Source organism: Thermobia domestica, chromosome 1 (assembly GCF_964235325.1).
Source record: "Thermobia domestica chromosome 1, izTheDome1.hap1.1, whole genome shotgun sequence".
NCBI lineage: Eukaryota > Metazoa > Arthropoda > Insecta > Zygentoma > Lepismatidae > Thermobia > Thermobia domestica.
In genome coordinates, this window is record NC_137454.1 from 258,478,896 (window position 1) to 258,498,176 (window position 19,281).

Below are 19,281 nucleotides of genomic sequence, written 5' to 3' on the forward strand. Positions count from 1 at the left end.
ACGATTTTAGGTCAGTTAAGTGAAATGAGAATAGAAAAATCTCCCGAGAAGCTAATATGTCAAACATATGATGGAGCTTCCGTTATGAGTGGACAGAAGGGTGGGGTGCAGTGCTTGATCAAAGATATGTATCCGCAAGCAAACTTCATTCATTGTTACGCGTATCAAGGAAATCTTATTCTTCAAAGCGCGACATCGTCTTGCTCTCATAATAGAATATTTTTCAAGATTTGCAAGGCATAGGGACATTCTTTTCCAGGTCTCCGAAAAGAATGAATTATCTAATAGAGTATGCTCACAAGAAGCTAGGTAGTGTACCGCCGACAAGATGGTATTTTCAGCATCGTACAGTTAATACTGTTTTTGAGTAAAAAGATAACTTGCTTAAATGTTTCGAACATACAAGAAACACCGAAACGAATGACAGAAAATCCTCTGCAGAAGCAACGGGGTTTGTACGAACATTGCAGTATCCTCAGTTCCTTTATTGGCTAACGTTTTATCACAAAATCATGCCGCACTACGCTATTTTCTTTGACTGCATTCAGAAGAAAGACACAGATGCTGTTAAAATCAGTGGATCTGTCAAACCTTTCGTTAGTGCAATAAGTAGTATTCGAAAACAGTACGAAAATGACAGTAATGACGTAAGTGACGGTAATGAGCCACTGAAGAAACGACAATGCCTTCAACATAGTAATACTAACAGCAATAGATTGGCAACTCTGGAAGTTTGCGATATGATTACAAGCAGCATTAGTGATAGATTCCAGTTTTCCGATCATTTGTGTGCCTCTAAGCTATTCTTGACTGACAAATTTCCCCAATACTTAAATGATTTCCCCGAGAGCGACTTTCAAACAACTTTAAAAGTCTATCCTAGAATAAATGGTCCGAAATTGCTAACTGAATTGGAAGTAGCCTATTGTACAGTTGTGAAGATATACGTTGTGTCTCTGGTGCAACGCCTCTTCTACAATTTGTCTATGACAATAATATGTTGCGAACATTCTCCGAGTGTGTGCTAATGATAAAAATAATAGTGACGATTCCAATGACGACTGTGCAAACAGAACGATCCTTCTCTACCCTCAATAGAATAAAAAACATTCTTGCGGAATTCCAAGAATAACGAGAGGTTGAACGCACTGGCCATGCTATCAATAGAGAAGAGAATGGTAAACGCCATTCCAAACTTCAATAAGCGTGTAATAGAGGAGGTTTCTACAGCCAAAAATAGAAGACTGGAACTGATATATATATATATATATATATATATATTAATTAGTATTTTACTATAGTAGATTATTAATGATATATTTATATGACGCCCTAGTATGTAGGTATTTTGGATGTGCCCCACCACTTTTAAATTCCACGAGCCGCCACTGTAAATAAGTTCAATAGAATATTGGTTTCAGATTAATTTATTCGTTATAAAATATTGCATTATGCCCTTTCTTCACAAATTTTCTACTACACAGAAGAATGTAATGTAATCACAATATATTTGCATCAAATTCTTTTTTCTTTTTTCTTTTTCTTTTTTTTTTTTTTTTTTTTTTTAAATAGCTACTATGTATTATTGCTACAGATTTTCTTTGTACCTTTTGCCAAGAAGTAAATATTTAAGAAAGAAAATTACCTTAAAAGTAGTAATTTGCGCATGTATATGAATCGGTGAAAATCCGAAGAAAATATATAAACCAATGACACAATTGGCGGCTAGCCAACTTTTCGAAACAATGGGAAAGAAAGTATAGTTTCGATAATCAATAGAAAATTCTTTAAGATATAATCTCCGATTAATGATCTACGAGATAACTTAATGCATGATCACTGTTATGTAAACAGTGAAAGAAACTGAAAGAATATGTTGTTAAATGTCCACCACGAGGCACTGTTTTACGCTCGCTCATGAATTGTTCTCACTTTAAGAAAACTGCACACGGGTGAAACGTTTTATTTTATTTTAATCATGTTGAATGCATATAAAATGATTGTTTACGTCGATTGTTCCTATACCAGTACGCTTTAAACAAATATGTATATTCTAGTAGCATTCATAGCGTTACTACCTTTCTGATTATGTAATTTTCATTAAGGTTGAGTGACAACATGATTGTAATAGGCTCTAGTCTAATTTAGTTTAGTATATGTTTATACAATGCCTTCAATACGTTACCACTAATAGAACCTCTAGACCGGTTAACATTAACCTACTTTGAGAGTTTTTCCATGTGATTATTTGACTATTATTCTCACTCACTGCAACTTAATCCATCATTCTGCAAGTTGTGGATGACAAATTAAAAAGAAAAAAAGAGTTCAATGGTTTTTGAGGATCCTACATTTCATGGAAAGCGTGATCCTTTCTTATGTTTCTCAAAATTATAAAAAGCTAATTTACTTTTGAAATCTTCAGAAATTATTAAAGAACATTTATGTGACGGCTTGACGCAACGAAACGAGGCCAGGATAGTTGAGATGGCTCTTAATTTCATAGCCTCTCTATCTAAAATAACGGACTCTTGCTTGGTACTATCTATGCGCGCATACATCTTTCCTGAAATTTGAATCTGTGACGTTAGTCACATAATGAAAGTTTTGTCATGTGAAAGGAAAAGCCAGAAAGACACTCGTCCAGAAAGGGTGGATATATGTACATAAAATTGGCTGCGGTATATTAACATCTTTAGAAGAAAAGATAATATTGAGTAATTCATTTCACTTTTTCAAACGCTTGATTTCCTCATCATATTACATTAGTTTTCTTAGCTTCAATATAGTTCAGAATGAATTTCCTGTCTTCAGCTTCTTTTTGTTTCTTTGATTTGTTGCTTTCGCGAAACAAGTAACCCTGGATTTCCTTATGCCGCCCGAAGAAGCTACTGAATCGTACTAAAGTCTGAGTGCGACTTAAGTTTGTCCTTTCAAATTATCTGCTACACATTCCACAGTGATTAAAAATAGACTTTTTAGAATAGAATTTTCATGAGAGAAAACCATCAAGACCATTTTAACAACATATTTAAATCATTTCACTCTGAAGTATCCAAACTCTTTAGCCAAAAGTTATCTGAGGACTGACAAGTCCTAGTAGAATACTGACTTATACTTGTTTTACAATTGGATTCAAACAAAATTCTTTGAATTGCCTAGATCGCCCTAGTGCAATCTAACTAGTTATTTTCAACTAGTTCAGCTAAAAGAGACTTTATGCGATTTATCGTCAGATCCTGCAGACACATTAAGATGCAAACACGAAACCTCTAGTCAATTGATAATTTTAACGTGACTAATTACATCCTCAGAAGTTTTGAACGAATTTCTGTAGACATTTTCTCCAATTTCGGCGAAAACCTAAACTGTCCAAATCCGTTATTGGTTGATATTTCTTGAAGGCAGAATGGGTAGCAAAACAAATGTCAACTTGTTCACAGAAAGATTTTCTTCAATTTCCACATCAATTCTTATACATGAACTCGAAGAACTAAACACTTCTGGTTTTACATACTTATTCTGCATCATATTCTTTACCACGTCCGATAAAGTCTGTAAAGAAATGGACTGAGAGAAGAGTCAGTTTGAAAGTCAGTAAGGAAAGGTTCTACTTCTGAAACAAGTGCTTTAAGAACTTTAGAACAAGTATTTCATCTTCTTCCAACATACCTGACACAATCTGATAGCCCGAAGAGCTCGGGACTTTATCTTTCCTGACGTCTTGAATGTATAACAGAAAATATGGATAAAGTCAATGGCTCACTAGACAACACTACTACTATTTTAAAGCTAACAGAGAACAAAACTTCACTGGAAAATCTTCTGAGCATCCATAGGACGACGTGCTGGAATGTCCTTAAATAAGTCATGGAGAGCTCTTAGAAATGATTCTTCAGTTCGTTACCTAAATTGCAGCCTTAAATGCTCCCGCAAAGTAAGTAATTCACAGCTTCCTATATCAGGTATTGTAAGATCATTTGACGACGTCTTGATATTTTACCTGAAGATATGCAAAGTTTACATTAGGACCATTCATTGCAATCTCAATCACCTTTGCTAAGTTTAAGGGCGAAAGCATCTCTGAAAGTGATTAAAAGGTCAAAAGCTGTAGAACTCCCTAAAAACGCCCTTGTCAAATAACGCATGTATATTTGCCCTTTTATGGTACTCTAGAATCGCACATTTGTTTTCTTCAACAACTGAATTATTTCTCTTATAAAGAATGTTGATAACCTATAAACTAAAGTGTACACTATTTTATCACATTGGAGCTGCATCTTCCCGGCAATCTCATTGTCTGGGAACGTGATACTTCCACATCTTTAGCAGCAGATAATGGCTTAAACATGAATGGAAGTTAGGAGTATAAGGTGAGATTTTTTTGAGTTTTAATAGCACAGTTTAGTAACTATACAGCCCTCATAAGTTTATTAATATCGTAAGTTTAAAAACACAGATAAGTTTCTACGTTTGAAGTTGCCAATTAAAAAACAAGCACTCAACCACATTTAAAATAATCTTAAAATTGTCATTTCTTTCTTAAATCTCATTTTTAGCAAAACGAAATTCCTGATTGTTCCCAGTCTTCTCAACTTCTCTGACTTTTACGGTTTCCCAGGTTTTTTGCCACCCTGCCTAACGGATAAACAGAGTACCGATTAGCATGGAAATGAAGAGGTCAGAAATTACCAGGCTAGATCAGTAATGAAGATATAACTGACATACCTTTCCCAGGGATGAACGCATTAATATACATGAAAATTGACCTGAAGTCTGCAAACAGCAGCACACCACCTTCATTACTAAATGACTGCAAGTTAATGTACGGAGAAGATAGAAGGTAAATATATATATATATATAGAAAATAAATTAACTTCGTGTGTCGTTGTAAATGATAAACGAGTAAGGCATTTTCTTAAAAATAGTTGATGTCTGTAACGGAGGACAGCTCAATACTTCGAAAATGCACGAACCCTAAGGTGAAAGCAGGCCATTCCTTCTGACAAAAGAGGAAACATATCAAAAGGAAGTGTAAAACAGTGAAAAAGAAAGCATTTAAGTTTTAGCACTGATGCTTGTGGTTGCAAATCTCAGAGGGCCTTCACGTATTTATGGCCTGAGGATATGAATTAGTATTTGCGACTAAGTGCATCCTCTTTGTTGAAGAATGTGAAATTCTTTCTGAAACTATAGAGCATTTCGTCCAACACAATGGTTATGGAAATAAGAAGAAGTAGAAAAAATTACAGTGTTGTGGTTACTTATTATATACAACTCTACCATACATAAAAAAAACTGAATTATATAGAATTCAGACTTTTTTGCGTCTGGTCAAAGCTATCTAGATATATACTATGCGGATTTTCAAATCTTGAGAAGAATCATTAAAATAGAATAAATGCACGTTCCAAATTACTAGGTGAAATTTGTCTAAATTCTTCAATTCGGTTTCGGTTTCATATTATAAAAATTATTGGAATATCTCAACCAAGGGCGACCATATTGTGGTTTCCAAGGGGGTAGGGGGCAAGTATAAGCAAAGTTTCAGAAATAGTTTCAAATTTTGCTGTGACTAATGTAAAAATTCTATTGGATTTTCAATATTCTCAAGTACAATTTCCTCTAGGGGGGCGAGCGCCCCACCTTGCCCCTCCTGATGGGCGCCCTTGATCTCAACCTGTGCAAATTTTGTTAAAATAACACACACAATTGAATGAATATTAAATGGATACACTTCGAGTAAGATATTTTAAAGTTTTATATATATATATAAAGGAGACTACGAATATAAACTTAATTTCGCAAAATGTATTTGGAGCATGTGTCCCGCGAGGTGTGAAGAGTTTTCTGCGAACAAACGCGCTTGGTACATTGTATATTCAAAGACGTTGGCTGCTATCATGATAAGATTTGAATTTGCTATTTCAACACAATTCAATCATTAAGAATAATTTGAAATTGTATGAAAAAACTGGTAGACGACGTGCAGGAAAGACGTTACTTAACATAAGATAAAGTAATCATTATGATAGGAAATTGAAGACAAGAGAATGACAGTCTTTCACAACCACCAGTTAGTGCAGAAATGAGTAACTTTTCATTCTACAGGATGTCCCAATAAAACCTCCTACATAATAAAACGAAGTATTGTAGATAAAACTTCTTTATTCAAAAATATAACATAGTATTGAATAAAAAGTTTGTAATTATTTTGTTCTGAATTGAATTACTCTATTTCCCCGTTTCTTGAAATGACACAACAATTATTGTCACTAATACCCAATAAAATCTCCCACTTTTTTGATCGGTTGTAGCACTGTCAGTGGAGGGCGAGAGGATTGTCGTTGCTTACACTCACCACTTTCCTTCTTGTTTCAATCGTCATTATGGTTTGGTCAGGAGCTCATCGCGTGTAGGCAAATCAAAATGATTTTCAAAAGCAGCAGTTCTGTAACTACTGCACAGGCAGCTTTCTGATTACAGTTTGCTATCCCCGTAACGAAAGTGTTCCTGATCGGAAGATTATGTTGCAGTGGATCGAGAATTTCCGAACAAGTTCAGCGTTAAAAAAAAGAAAAAGAAAAAAAAAAGTCTGATGGCCTAAAAGTGCTCGTACGTTTGAGAATATTGAGGCTATGAGACAGTCTGTTTTACGGTCTCCAACACGTTCTACAAGAAACCGTGCTGTAGTTGTTGGGTTTGCTTGGGAGAGTTTAAAAAGAATTTTACGTAATTACATATTGTTTTCCAATATCATTTTATATTTTTGAATACACAACTTTCTATCTGCAATACTTTTTGTTTTACTAGACTTGAATGTGAGAGGTTTTATTGGGTCACCCTATATAAACAATATTCAACTTAGAGCACGTAGTATAGTGACGTTTATAACATAATGATGTTACATGACTAGAACTCTTTCTTAAGATAAGAGAAAAATACATATTCATAAATATATAAATGTGATTATACATGGATGGTTATACAGGGTGTTTCGAAACAACACCGACAACGTTTGGGAGGTGATTCCTGACACCAAAATAAGATGAAAAGTATAGACCAGCCTGGGTGCACACATGCTTCCTTTCGGAGCTATAGACTGTTAAAAACATGAAAAAATGACCTTTAAAGGTTCATAGCTCCAAAACTATGGGACCTACTGTAGTCGGGTCAAGTCTTCACTTAGGAACTAATATGTGCGCTATCCAAAAACACATGTTTCAAAATCCTGCGGTACTCACGCAACAATTTTTATACAGGGAGTTTGGCTACGGGCATATAATTTGAAGTACGTTCCAACTACCTTTATTCAAATTGTTGCGGAAGCACAGCAGGATTCTAAAACTTAGATATTTGGATAGGGCACATAATAGTTCCTAAGTGAAGACTTGACCCGACTACGGTAGGTCCCATAGTTTTGGAGCTATGGAACTTTAAAGTTTATTTTTTCATGTTTCCGGCAGCCTATAACTCCGAAACGAAGCATTTGTACACCCAGTTTGGTCTATACTTTTCGTCTTATGTTGGTGTCACGAATCACCTCCCAAACGTTATCGGTGTTGTTTTGAAACACCCTGCATAGTTATTAGAATTGTATAGCAGTTTTCAAACAGACATATTTTATTTGATTTAACAATATTGATACACAAAAAAGGAACCGTAAACAAACATTTTTCGTGTAAAAGCTGAATTTAATGTAATTTTCTACGTATAAATACATACAACATGTTTCAAGGGCTTTTTACTTAAAACAACGTAAAATCACTTTTACCATTCTGTTTGCACCCACTCATAAATCTACCTAGATAGTATCAAGAGAAATCTTGCAGAATTCGTAGATTAGCACTCAATAAGTAAGCAAAAGATCTACAAACGAATTTTATATCTGCCAATATAAAAATAAAATAATACGAAAATATGATCGACGCTGCACCTTTCCCTTATCTCTTGGTATGCTGACTTCGAATGTGTCTATACTTGTTGTTTAATTGAGTAAATGACTTGCCACAAATATCACATTTGAATGGTCGTTCTCCTGTATGAGTGCGTAAGTGAAAAATCATGTGTTGTCTAACAAAACATACTTTCCCACACACAAGGCACTTGAATGTTGAACCTTCCTGCACATACAAACACTGCTGCCCAACAGCACTGCTTAGACTATCTACTCCAATCTGCTGATTCAACGCCTGAAAGAATAACCAGCACTTGAATCACCAATAGCTGCACTAAGCAATTTCCATTTACAAACGATGGAAATATGTATATGCACTACTTTTAATGTACGAAATATACTCTGTTGGAATGAATGAAAACACAGATTTTGATATGACGCTTTCACATAAAAAAATTAGCAAAGGTTGTAAAATGTTACTAATTATTTGTACACGTTTCCGGAAAATACAAATAAGTAAACTGGTAACAAAGAGTAAACAAAACACTGCCCATTCATAAGATCGTGTATATAGAGCAGCTGCTGAATTAAGATGTCACGTGTGAATCATAATGCTACAAATATATTTAAAATGCAAACTACAATTGAATAGATTTTGCTTCAGTGGACGTCAAATATTCCAAATGGTAATAATTTCGAACTTCACATTGAGATTCTTAGTTCAACTAAACCTTGTCAGTTTTTGCCGTAACTTTTTTTTTTTCACTGATTAATTAACTTTTCTCTACCCTGCAATGAGCATGATTCTTGTATCTTTTCACCTGTTGTACTCGAGCAAAGTTCATGTTTCTTCATGATTTTATCCTAAGTATTTTACATTTTGTTTAGTACGGATAAAATTCATGAGATTACCAACGTTTAGTTGACAATATCTACACATTTATTTGAATGAACGAATGAATTCATTTCTGACAAATTTGAATTATGCGCTTCACTCAGAAATCTCTATTCATTCATTAAAATAAATACCTAGATATTGTAAAATAAATATTGGTTAGACTCTAAAAACTGGAAAGTAATCTCATGGGTCATGAGTGCTTCATATATATAGTGTTATCAAAATTATGAAAACAGCCATGTGCTGAAACAAGTTACTTTTGTGAGAGCGCTACTCATCTCACATACATTTTAACTGTCCTGTATTAGTATTGTGTTGGGTGATAATGTGTATTATGCGAGACAATATATTACGGAATCGTGTGCGCAATTGTTCAGATATTCGTGGTACAAAATGGGCGACCACTCTAATTAAAAACGGTAAATTGCTGTGCTCGAATAGTTGGAGTAAGTATATCTAAGACTGCTATAGTGTGTTAGATGTATCGAGAGTGACAGTATCTAAGGTAATGACGGCATAAAGAACACGTAGCAAGACATCATCAGAGAGGGAGCAACAGAGAATGGAAACCAAGCGTAGGTGAGAGAGGTTGCAGAACATTGAAAAGGACTGTCACAAAGCACCTTGGAGGTAGTGCAGCTCCTTGGAAGTGATTGCAGAACTCCATCAGCATTTAACAGTCTGTTTCTTCAAAGGCTGACGCAAGATGCATAACAACCTTCGCGCTCGGGTAGGGATTTCGAAACCTCTAATCTCCGTCAACGCAGTAGCGCGAAAATTCTCTTTCCTTGTTTCCAACACCCGGTCAAGTTTATCAATAGCGGACGTCTAAAGAGGTGTATGTTCCGAATTGCCTACTTTCTAATATGGTGATGGCTCTGTGCTAATGAGGTCCACGATTTTATGCTATTCCGATGATATTATTACTCTCTGTGATTATGTGGATATTTTAGGTGACCAGATGCACCCTACAGCTGTTGTTACCTAACAACGAAGATATAGCTGTTGTTACCTAACAATGAAAATATGAATAATAACTACAATAATAATAAAAATAATAATAATGAGGAAAATAAGAAACAAAAGGGGCGGGGGAAGAGTAATAATTCTAGTTTACAGTGTCTATGACGAAAATTAAAATGAAATCTTTGACTTTTACGTGCCACGGTTATGCCGGTTAGGCTAAAAAAGACGATGATGATGAGAAATGAATGAAATGGTGGAATGAAGAAAGTGGGAGGAAACGGGAGAATCACGAGAAAACCCACGAGCACGGTGTTTGTTAACCACAAAGTCCACACGCCGCAAGCTGGGATCCAAGCACGCTCTACCACTGAGCCACCGCGCCCCCTGTCTATGACGAGAATCGACATAATCTGGAAAGCGTTCAAGATCTTCGAGCCCAGTTTGCACCTGCCTATGTGAACGAAGAGTGGGGAGAGAAGCGAATGAAATCTATTCAAGCAGCATTGGTTCGTCCACTTAACGGACATTGTTGAAGTCAGTACTTCTCCTCTAGTCCACTATTTCGCACTTTAGTTACATCAAATGCCACTTAGCAGCTTGAGCTGTCTCCAAGTACGTAATAGTGCAAACGAAGGTACGTTTGTGACAACACTTCACTTTTAAAAGTGTCTCAGAATCGGACACTTCATATCAGTGGGTGTTATACAGAAGAGTAGGTTTGCAAGAAGAATCAAATGCAAGTTTCGAATGGCTCATCTATACACAGATAATGAGTACACTGTTATGCTTCTCATATTCGGAGAAGCTGGGCAAAATAGAAGAGACTATATCAGAATCGTTTTTCGAACAGGCGATAACCTGCACACACCATATTTGCAAGGCTTGAACGTCGTTTGCGTAAAACAGGTCGTTTGTGTGCTACTACAAACCAAGAGCGTGGGGTTCCTAGAAGTGCGCGCATCGCCAGATAGGAATAAAAGTGTTGCAACGTATTGAAGACAATCCTTACACCAGCACCCGGGCTATTGCACATGCCCTCAATGTTGACCGTAGACGGTGTGGCACGTTCTTCACGATGAGCATATTCATCTGTATCACTTCCAGAGGGTTCAGAAGTTGGAACCACAATATTTCGCTGCACGCAAACATTTCTGTCGATGGTTTCTAGGCAAAGTAGCTGAAATCCGCAGTTTACACGCTTCCTGTTATTTACTGATGAAGCTATCTTCACATAAACGGAATACTTCAACACACAACAGATAAGTATACGCTATATACAAACATGTAAAGGAAACGGGACATAAAATAGACTGGGAGGGGGCTAGGGGTTTAGAGAGAGAGAACAGGAAGATTATTAGAAAGTGGAAAGAGGCTAGAAGAATAAAGAGAGAACAAGAGGAGAACTTAATGAATTGGACAAGCGGTATGAATATACACGAGCAATGGGAGAAATTGTTGGATGTGATAGAAAAGCAGCAAGAAAAGTGCATATAGGCTATTAATAATTATTTATTTATTTAAAAACATTATATATATATATATATATATATATATATATATATATATATATATATATATATATATATATAGTTTTCTTATTTAATATTTTCTATTTGTAATTTACTTTTCTTTGTATGTCATCTGTTTAATGAACTGTTAGAAAAAGTGAAAGGGCTCATTATATTTTTCTGTTGGCGCGGAATTGCCTTTATCCTCATTGGTTCCCTCCGACCAATGGGAGAGAAGAAAGGGCGTGGCCTTTCACATTCTCGTGTATATAAGATCTGCTGTCACTTGTCTTTTCTCAGTGTTGGTGTCTGATGAAGAGGACGTTAGGTCCTTGAAACTGTAACACTTGTAAGTATAGTTTTTAATATATTTCATTCTGCTCTGGTCAGAACTGTGTTTTATTTGTTAAGCTACTTATCCAGAGCCATGGAGTTTGTTCATAAGTATACGCAACTGAAAATCCTCACGCTGTGCATTCCAGAGACTCCCATTATCGTTTCTCGGTCAACGTTTGTGCTGGAATTGTAAAAGACCAGCTGATAGGTTCATATATTTTACCTCCACGCGTTAACGGACAATATTATCCTACATTTCTGAACAAAGTGTTTCCTGAACTCCTGGAAATTGTTCTATTGGTAGTGCGTAGGCAAATGTGGTTTCAACATGACGGTGCAGCTACATACTTCAATGGAGAAGTTCGCATCTCCACAACATATTTGGAGAAAGATGGATCAGTCGCGACGGTTTAGTGGCTTGGCCTGTGCGATCACCAGACTTGTCACCTTTTCCCTTTGGGGTTTCATGAAGGGACTTGTTTATGAAACGCCAGTAGAGACCTTGGAAATTCTAGTAGGAAGAGTTGTGGTAGCTGCAAGACAAATAAGTGAAACGTCAGGCATTTTTCAACGAGTTCATCACAATCTGCATAGAAGATATTAGCCCTGAATAAATCGGAAACCAGAAGAGATATTAGCAAGAGTGTGGTGGATCCAGATACTTGTGGAAGGGGGACGTCTTTTGAGGTACCACACAATGTTACCAGGTCAACAGTGTTGCCAGCTCAGTACAAAGTTGTATTTTTTTAAATGGAACATATAGAAGTTTATGCAATCAAAAGAATTAGTACAGAATGTGAATACCAACAAGCGAAACCGCACCTGTCAGTGTTGCCAAATAAGGAAGTTATACAGCTTCAAAGATCAAGAAATTAAAGTGTCCGTAGAGCAAAACTAGCAAAAAGGCAAGAAAAATAATACTACGGAATGAAAAGGAGTAACCGAAAGAGTAAACCAAAGAACGCACAGCAGCCAGTGAGCAACAGGGTTGCCACAGTAAAGGGGGAAAAAAATTGAAAATTTTGCAGTTGCTATAGGAGGAAAAGTGCCCATATGACATAATGCTGGAAACACCATAGAAAGTCTATGTAAGATTCAGGAATCCTAATAGCGTTTGTTCGAAAGCGATATCTCTAACCGTTTTCGAGATACACCAAAGGTGTGCGGGGTTTGCAACACTGAATAATTAATTTGATGATTAGACCCGTGTAGTTCTTACATTTTGTTGGGAGTATCATTTTCATTACTCGTTCCTGTAGTTTGGAGGGCGAGGGAATTATTATGCAGTGTTGCAAACTCCGCACACCTTTGGTGTATCTCGGAAACGGTTAGAGATATTGATTTCGAACAAACGCTATTAGGATTCCTGAATCTTACATGAACTTTCTATGGTGTTTCCAGCATTATGTCATATGGGCACTTTTCCTCCTATAGCAACGGCAAAATTTTCAATTTTTTCCCCCTTTGCTGTGGCAACCCTGTTACTCACTGGATGCTGTGCGTTCTTTGGTTTACTCTTTCGGTTACTCCTTTTCATTTCGTAGTATTATTTTTCTTGCCTTTTTGCTAGTTTTGTTCTACGGACACTTTAATTTCTTGATCTTTGAAGCTTTATAACTTCCTTATTTGGCAACACTGACAGGTGTGGTTTCGCTTGTTGGTATTCACATTCTGTACTAATTCTTTTGATTGCATAAACTTCTATATGTTCCATTTAAAAAAATACAACTTTGTACTGAGCTGGCAACACTGTTGACCTGGTAACATTGTGTGGTACCTCAAAAGACGTCCCCCTTCCACAAGTATCTGGATCCACCACACTCTTGCTAATATCTCTTCTGGTTTTCGATTTATTCAGGGCTGTCCATTACTGAACCACCCTGTATATATATATATATATATAAGGTCTACTAATGTCGGTGGAAACCATTTCGAGCAATTTTCTTAATGTTTCAGCACAGATTACGTTACAGTAGAGGGTGATTATACTTCAAGTTCAATGCTGTGGCTTCTTCTACTGTTTTGACCCTAAAATACTTACAAATCGACGCCATTGTTGCTTTTAGTGCTGTTTTGGGCCTCAGGACAATTAAAAACCGATGTGGCATCACCTGAACGTTGTGAACGGGCGTTTCACTCAAGAGTGCCACAACTACTGACCGACTTGGACGCGAACGAATACATGAAGCTAATGAGTTGGAAGTCTCTCGTTAGTTTTTAGAAGCGATTACACGCGAAAAGATGGAAGGGGAGCTTCTTTTTAATGAAATGTTTGCAAGACTGGAGATGTGACAGTCAAAACACAAGCTGCACAGGAGCAGAGGTGCCATTTAGCAGATGTGGGAAGTATTTTCAAAATACAATACATTGGGAATACCGAAACTGGTTAGAATTGTAATGGTATTTATTTACCTACCATTGTGTATACATAGGTATTTTGTATTTTATTGTACGTTTTGTATATCTAAGCTCTAATATACCTCAATAAATCACAATTTAATGCTGAAAATTGGAAAACTGTGCCGGTCTGATTTGCGTTCTGTCTGTTCGTCTAGCTATCGGCATTCGCCTCTAATTTTCTTTCGCTGCTGTGCTCATTTTGTGTGTTCGTACCCTCTATTTCTAGACAATGTATAATTCACTTTCTTCATATTTGTTTGGCTTGAGTTCCCGAACGAGTGCATTTTTCTTAACAGTGCATGCATTTTGTCCTTGATGTTTAAATGGTTTATCCCTCACTTGTTGTCTTTTGGTGCTGATCTCTAAAGCCCAATATCTAATATTAAAACCGATCAGTACATGTTTCGAAATTCATGATAAAGCGCGATGTCGTCTTTATTCTTGATAGCAACACAGAATTATGGTCTTCCCATACTTTGTTTAGCAGCACCAAAAGACCCTAAAACATGCAATAACCGGACAGAGTTATGTTTATTAAAATATAATGTTATTCACGGTTTGCAACACTTTCACCTTCGTGCCACTGACGTTTCATGTATTCGTTGTACTAATTGTATACACAACACTTTGCTGCAATATATTTCACTATTGTGCCCCAGTTTTGAGTTGTGTTTACCATTTTCGAAAGCGCATCACAATGGGCAACCCTCTATTTCGAAAACAACGCCGCAGTCGCGCAAATGGTATTGAGAAAATTTAATCAGTTTGATCCAACGAATCTACCCACAAGCTGTGTAACAAGTCGGAGCACCCAGTATATATAACATCGCTGGTTGAGGGCCCCGAGGAGATTTGTCACTGTTCGCCAGAACGATCTCTATGGTGAAACCAATGTTTTGAAGTCATTAGTGACAATGGAAAACAGTGAATGACAAAACATTCTACAGTGTATAAGATATTCTCAAATTATAACTGTTCGGTTAATCAATTGTTTGTTTGTTTGTTTTTGTTAGTGCCACATTCAAACCTGCAATACAACATGACATGACACATGGAAATCTTAGAACTCGAGGTGGTTCAAGGAAACAAAACTCCAATTTACGCAATTCTAGATATAAATATAAATGTAGGATTTGGACATACGAGGATACCGCTGAAAGTTCTCCACATGTTAGCATATATATGATGCCTCATTAGTAATATGTTGTTCTGTCTGTGAAATGTAGTAATGCAGCAGAAGTGACTGCTGGAATGGTTCGCTTAGTATCTCTCGATGTAATGGCATAAAAAATGGAGTCGATACGAGGGAACATCAAGCATTGATTATTTAACAATTTTAGGCAGGTCTATTTCAACAGCGAAGCTAGAAACGACTCCGAAACTTGTTTGAGGATTAAGTTGCATGTCATGCCACTGTTAAATTGGTGTATTGAATTCATGCAAGAAAAGCAACAACTGAGTAAACAGAAAAATGTAGACAACGTGCGCATAAGATAAGAACAAACTAGGTAATGGGATGATGATGGGTTTAATTACCTGTTAAACCTATTCGAATATTTGTTGCCCGAATAATTTTATTTCTATTATTCGAATATCCGAATATTTGTTTCCAATATTCGAATAATGAGTGTTCGAAGAATCTATTATTCGAATATTCGAACAATGAATTATTCGAATTTTAACAGTATCCCTCACGATGGCACAAAAATAGGCATCCGTGAATATATTAAATGTGTGGCAAATTTCAGCAAAGTAAATTCAATTCATTGTTTCAAAAAGTCACAACTGACGAAACTAGGGTACGCTGTTACGAGATCCAGAACAACTGGCTGTCGTTCACAGTACAATACCGGCCAAAAACATATGATATTGTGATTTTTAGAGTATAAGTAATTTTAGAGTGCACCATTCACGTTGAATTTTCTTAAAGCAAATACTGTGCATTTCACTACAAAGCAGGCTTAGAACGGATGAAGCAAAATGTGCGTGTTTCTTTTTTTCTCAAATTTCTTTGATTTTGTGTACTTTTGCGTTTCAAAAAATTCAAATATGGTTTTCATTATTGCGTTTCAGTTTCATATATTGTTTTTATTATTTCGGAGATACGGTTAATGCGCGCAGAACTTCAAATCTAAGAGGAAACATTCAGCCTGCAGAACGTCAAAAACGAGGGATGACACACCTTAACTAGTTCAGCAGTTTGGCGTTTCCAGAACAAGAGTGGTGAAATTTTAGAAGCGCTGGAGGCTGCAGAACGGATATGTAAAGATGTATCCATGCGTCTTGAGCATCACAGTTTGCAGCAGAAATTTGAAGTTTCTTGGATGAAAGTCGTGCCATTAGGATTAATGACTACAGATGGCAACGGATAATCCGTACTAATAATGAAGGACTTGCACAGGTTGTATGACGAGGTCGTCATTACAATGTTTAAATTGTAACACAACTTAATAATGTATTTACTTAACTGTAGTACTTGTTCAGTTTTATTTGTTATACGAAATTCCAGTATCTAGATTGAATTTAAATCTCACGTTGTACATATGTGCATATACACCTATGCCTCCAATAGTATTGTTTAACGTAGAACGGTTATGTTTGAGAAAAGAAAAATTCTTTGTCGCCTTTCGGCGGCGGTGAAAATTTGAACATAAAATATTGGCGGTCTTGCTTTAAGATTGGTAGTTTGCTAAAGATATATATATGGACATGTGCATACTTCAAAGACAAGATTCAATTCGGCAACAAGGGCCCGCGGTAGCTCAGTGGTAGAGCGTTTACCTCTGGTGCATGGGGTCCTTGGTTCGATACCAGCCTGCGCCAAATGAGCTTTGTGGTGGACAAACACCATGTGCGCGGGTTTTCTCGAGGTTCTCCCGTTTCCTCCCACTTTCTTCATTCTACCATTTCATTCATTTCTCATCATCACCGTCTCCTTTAGCCTAGGCGACATAATCGTGGGACATAAAACTTAAAAGATTTCATTTCATTTCACTCGACAACACATCACATTGTTAATCAGCTATCGATCCGGGGTATAATGGAAGCACAATAGTCCTATGATTTAATAAACACAAATATAAAATATTTTTTTCTTCACAGAATGTTTTGAACAAAATGAATACTCGCTCGTGAAGTATCTAGTGTTGTTATAGCAACCAACACCAACTACGTTTCAACCGGTCACATGCAGATTACAATGCGGAAAGCTCAAGATGCTTCACTTATAGATGTAGAAAATTGAATTTTGCCACTGTACTAGAATAAAGTATAGAATTTGTTTCTGGCGAAAGATTTTATTAAATTAATTTTATTGATTCATGGAAGTGTTATGTCTCCTTTCAGTATCAAGTCTATATGCAACAGGATAAGCAGCTTAAAGCGGGATCCGAACCATGAAATATGCGAACAGAAGCAGATGCGTCAGTAATTTGGCCATGTAGACACTTCATTATTTTCGTGTTCTCGCAAGAAGTTAAATATATTGGAAGCAAATGAGAACTTCCAATATCTTTCTTTTCTCATGATCTAACATAATTCAAATACTAATTTGGATAAATATAGTGAAATTAAAAAAAAATATATCACCAAATAAATGCACATAATAATAACCGGTGAATTAGCAAGATTATAAGGAAACCTATTATAACTGTTATTATGTTTGAACGATTAAAAATATCACATGGACGAAACATCAACTGTTGTTTGATTAGAAAATCTTTAAAAATACTCAGATTTAAATTTTTATTTGATAAATCATAAAGACCGTTGGATGCCGATTACCACAACTAGTTGTACAAGGTGAAATTTTAACTACTACTAATAGTAAATAAAAATAAAACGACCAGTACGATGAATAGGAATCAAAGAACTTTTAGTGACATTATTTTGGGAACTGGAACCTATACGGTATTTTGACACAATAATATTACTTTAACTAACTTAAATCTATTAAATCATTCTGGCTGTATAGCTTCAATTGCTACTTAAAAGGAGGAATATTTATGTATTTAAAAAATAAAAAATAAAGATCTAATGTATATATTTTACTCATGGGTGCACTGTAACTCACAAATGTAGCGTTTGCAGCTGGACTGTAGGGTCAGGAGTTTTACATTTGTAAACTTGACAGTGGACCAAACCTAAGAACACAGGTTTTCTTAGACCTACTTAATCACTATTTATCAATTTGACAATGTATTTGCAATAATCTCCATTAACCCAAGGGAAAATCTCTGGAATGTTACCTAGAATGTCCCCTTAACTCTATTCTGCATATTTTCTTAAACTAAAAACTTCTTCATTTAATATCGAATTCTTAGCAAGAACAACCAACTGCTAAAATTATTTTAACACAAATAATCACATTTTATATTTTATATACTGTCTTGTTATGGGAATATGGGTAATAGTTTTAATTTCACATTCATATAGATTACTTTTATCGTTGTTTCAATACTAGAAAGAGGTATGTTGATTCTGAACCGCTAGCTGTAAAATAATAATTTAGGTAGTCAAGAGCAAAATACAGTTTACACTGCAATATTATATTTATTTTATATGTGCTATTACACTTGCTATTTTGTAAACAGCTCAAGATAGGAACAATTAAAAATGAATAAAATATAAAATGGTATGTGCATAAATAAAACAACGTTACTGTTGTTGGTGTTCCATCAATTCTCTGTAATGCTGAGTCCGTTTGTGCCTGTACATATTGGATATCTGTGTGAAGGACATTCCACAGATACTACATTTGAATGGTCGTTCTCCCGTGTGAGTTCGTAGGTGATAGATCATATGATGTCTTGCAGTACACGCTTTCCCACAAATACGACATTTGTACACTGAACCTTCCTGCAGATACAAGAACTGCTGCTCATCATCGCCACTTTCGTTATTAAGTCCTATCTTCTGATTTACATCCTGAAAAATAACCATCACCTCAATCACCACAAGAGCCAGTTCCAAGTGACGGGAATACAATATTTTTTTGTAATATGGAATTATATATTGTGATTAAAGAGATGAGTCAAACTTTTTTGATGTCAATTCCTCATTACATATTGTAGTATACCAAAATTATATAACCCTGAAATATATTGTAATTTGTAAATATTCAAATTTTGTGTTTCGCACATTTGTGTAAACATTTTAAGTCTGTGTTCCATACAATAACACCAACCGTACGAATTGAATAAATTAAATCAGGGTTGTTTCCAAAAATCTAACTGAGACAAGCCCAAAATTTATTTTAATCTACCAGACGGATACG

The 19,281-nt window shown here is 35.9% G+C and overlaps 1 protein-coding gene across 6 annotated transcripts in view; it reads right to left on the reverse strand.

Moving 5' to 3' along the window:
* The window catches only part of LOC145660576 (zinc finger and BTB domain-containing protein 8A-like), a 135,215-nt gene that overhangs the window by 47,982 nt on the left and 67,952 nt on the right, over positions 1 to 19,281 (reverse strand). For 3 of the 6 annotated variants that reach the window (XM_081725838.1, XM_081725812.1, XM_081725848.1), the window contains exons 4-5: positions 18,667 to 18,932; positions 8,063 to 8,193 (exon numbers count right to left, since the gene is read on the reverse strand). The exons of 2 other annotated variants lie outside the window; for them this stretch is intronic. In XM_081725838.1, coding sequence (XP_081581964.1) covers positions 8,187 to 8,193; positions 18,667 to 18,932 — 273 coding nt within the window. In that variant the 3' untranslated portion in view covers positions 8,063 to 8,186. Of the gene's footprint in view, positions 1 to 7,674; positions 8,194 to 18,666; positions 18,933 to 19,281 lie in introns of those variants that run through there. One more of the 6 variants, XM_081725830.1, reaches the window with a different exon arrangement.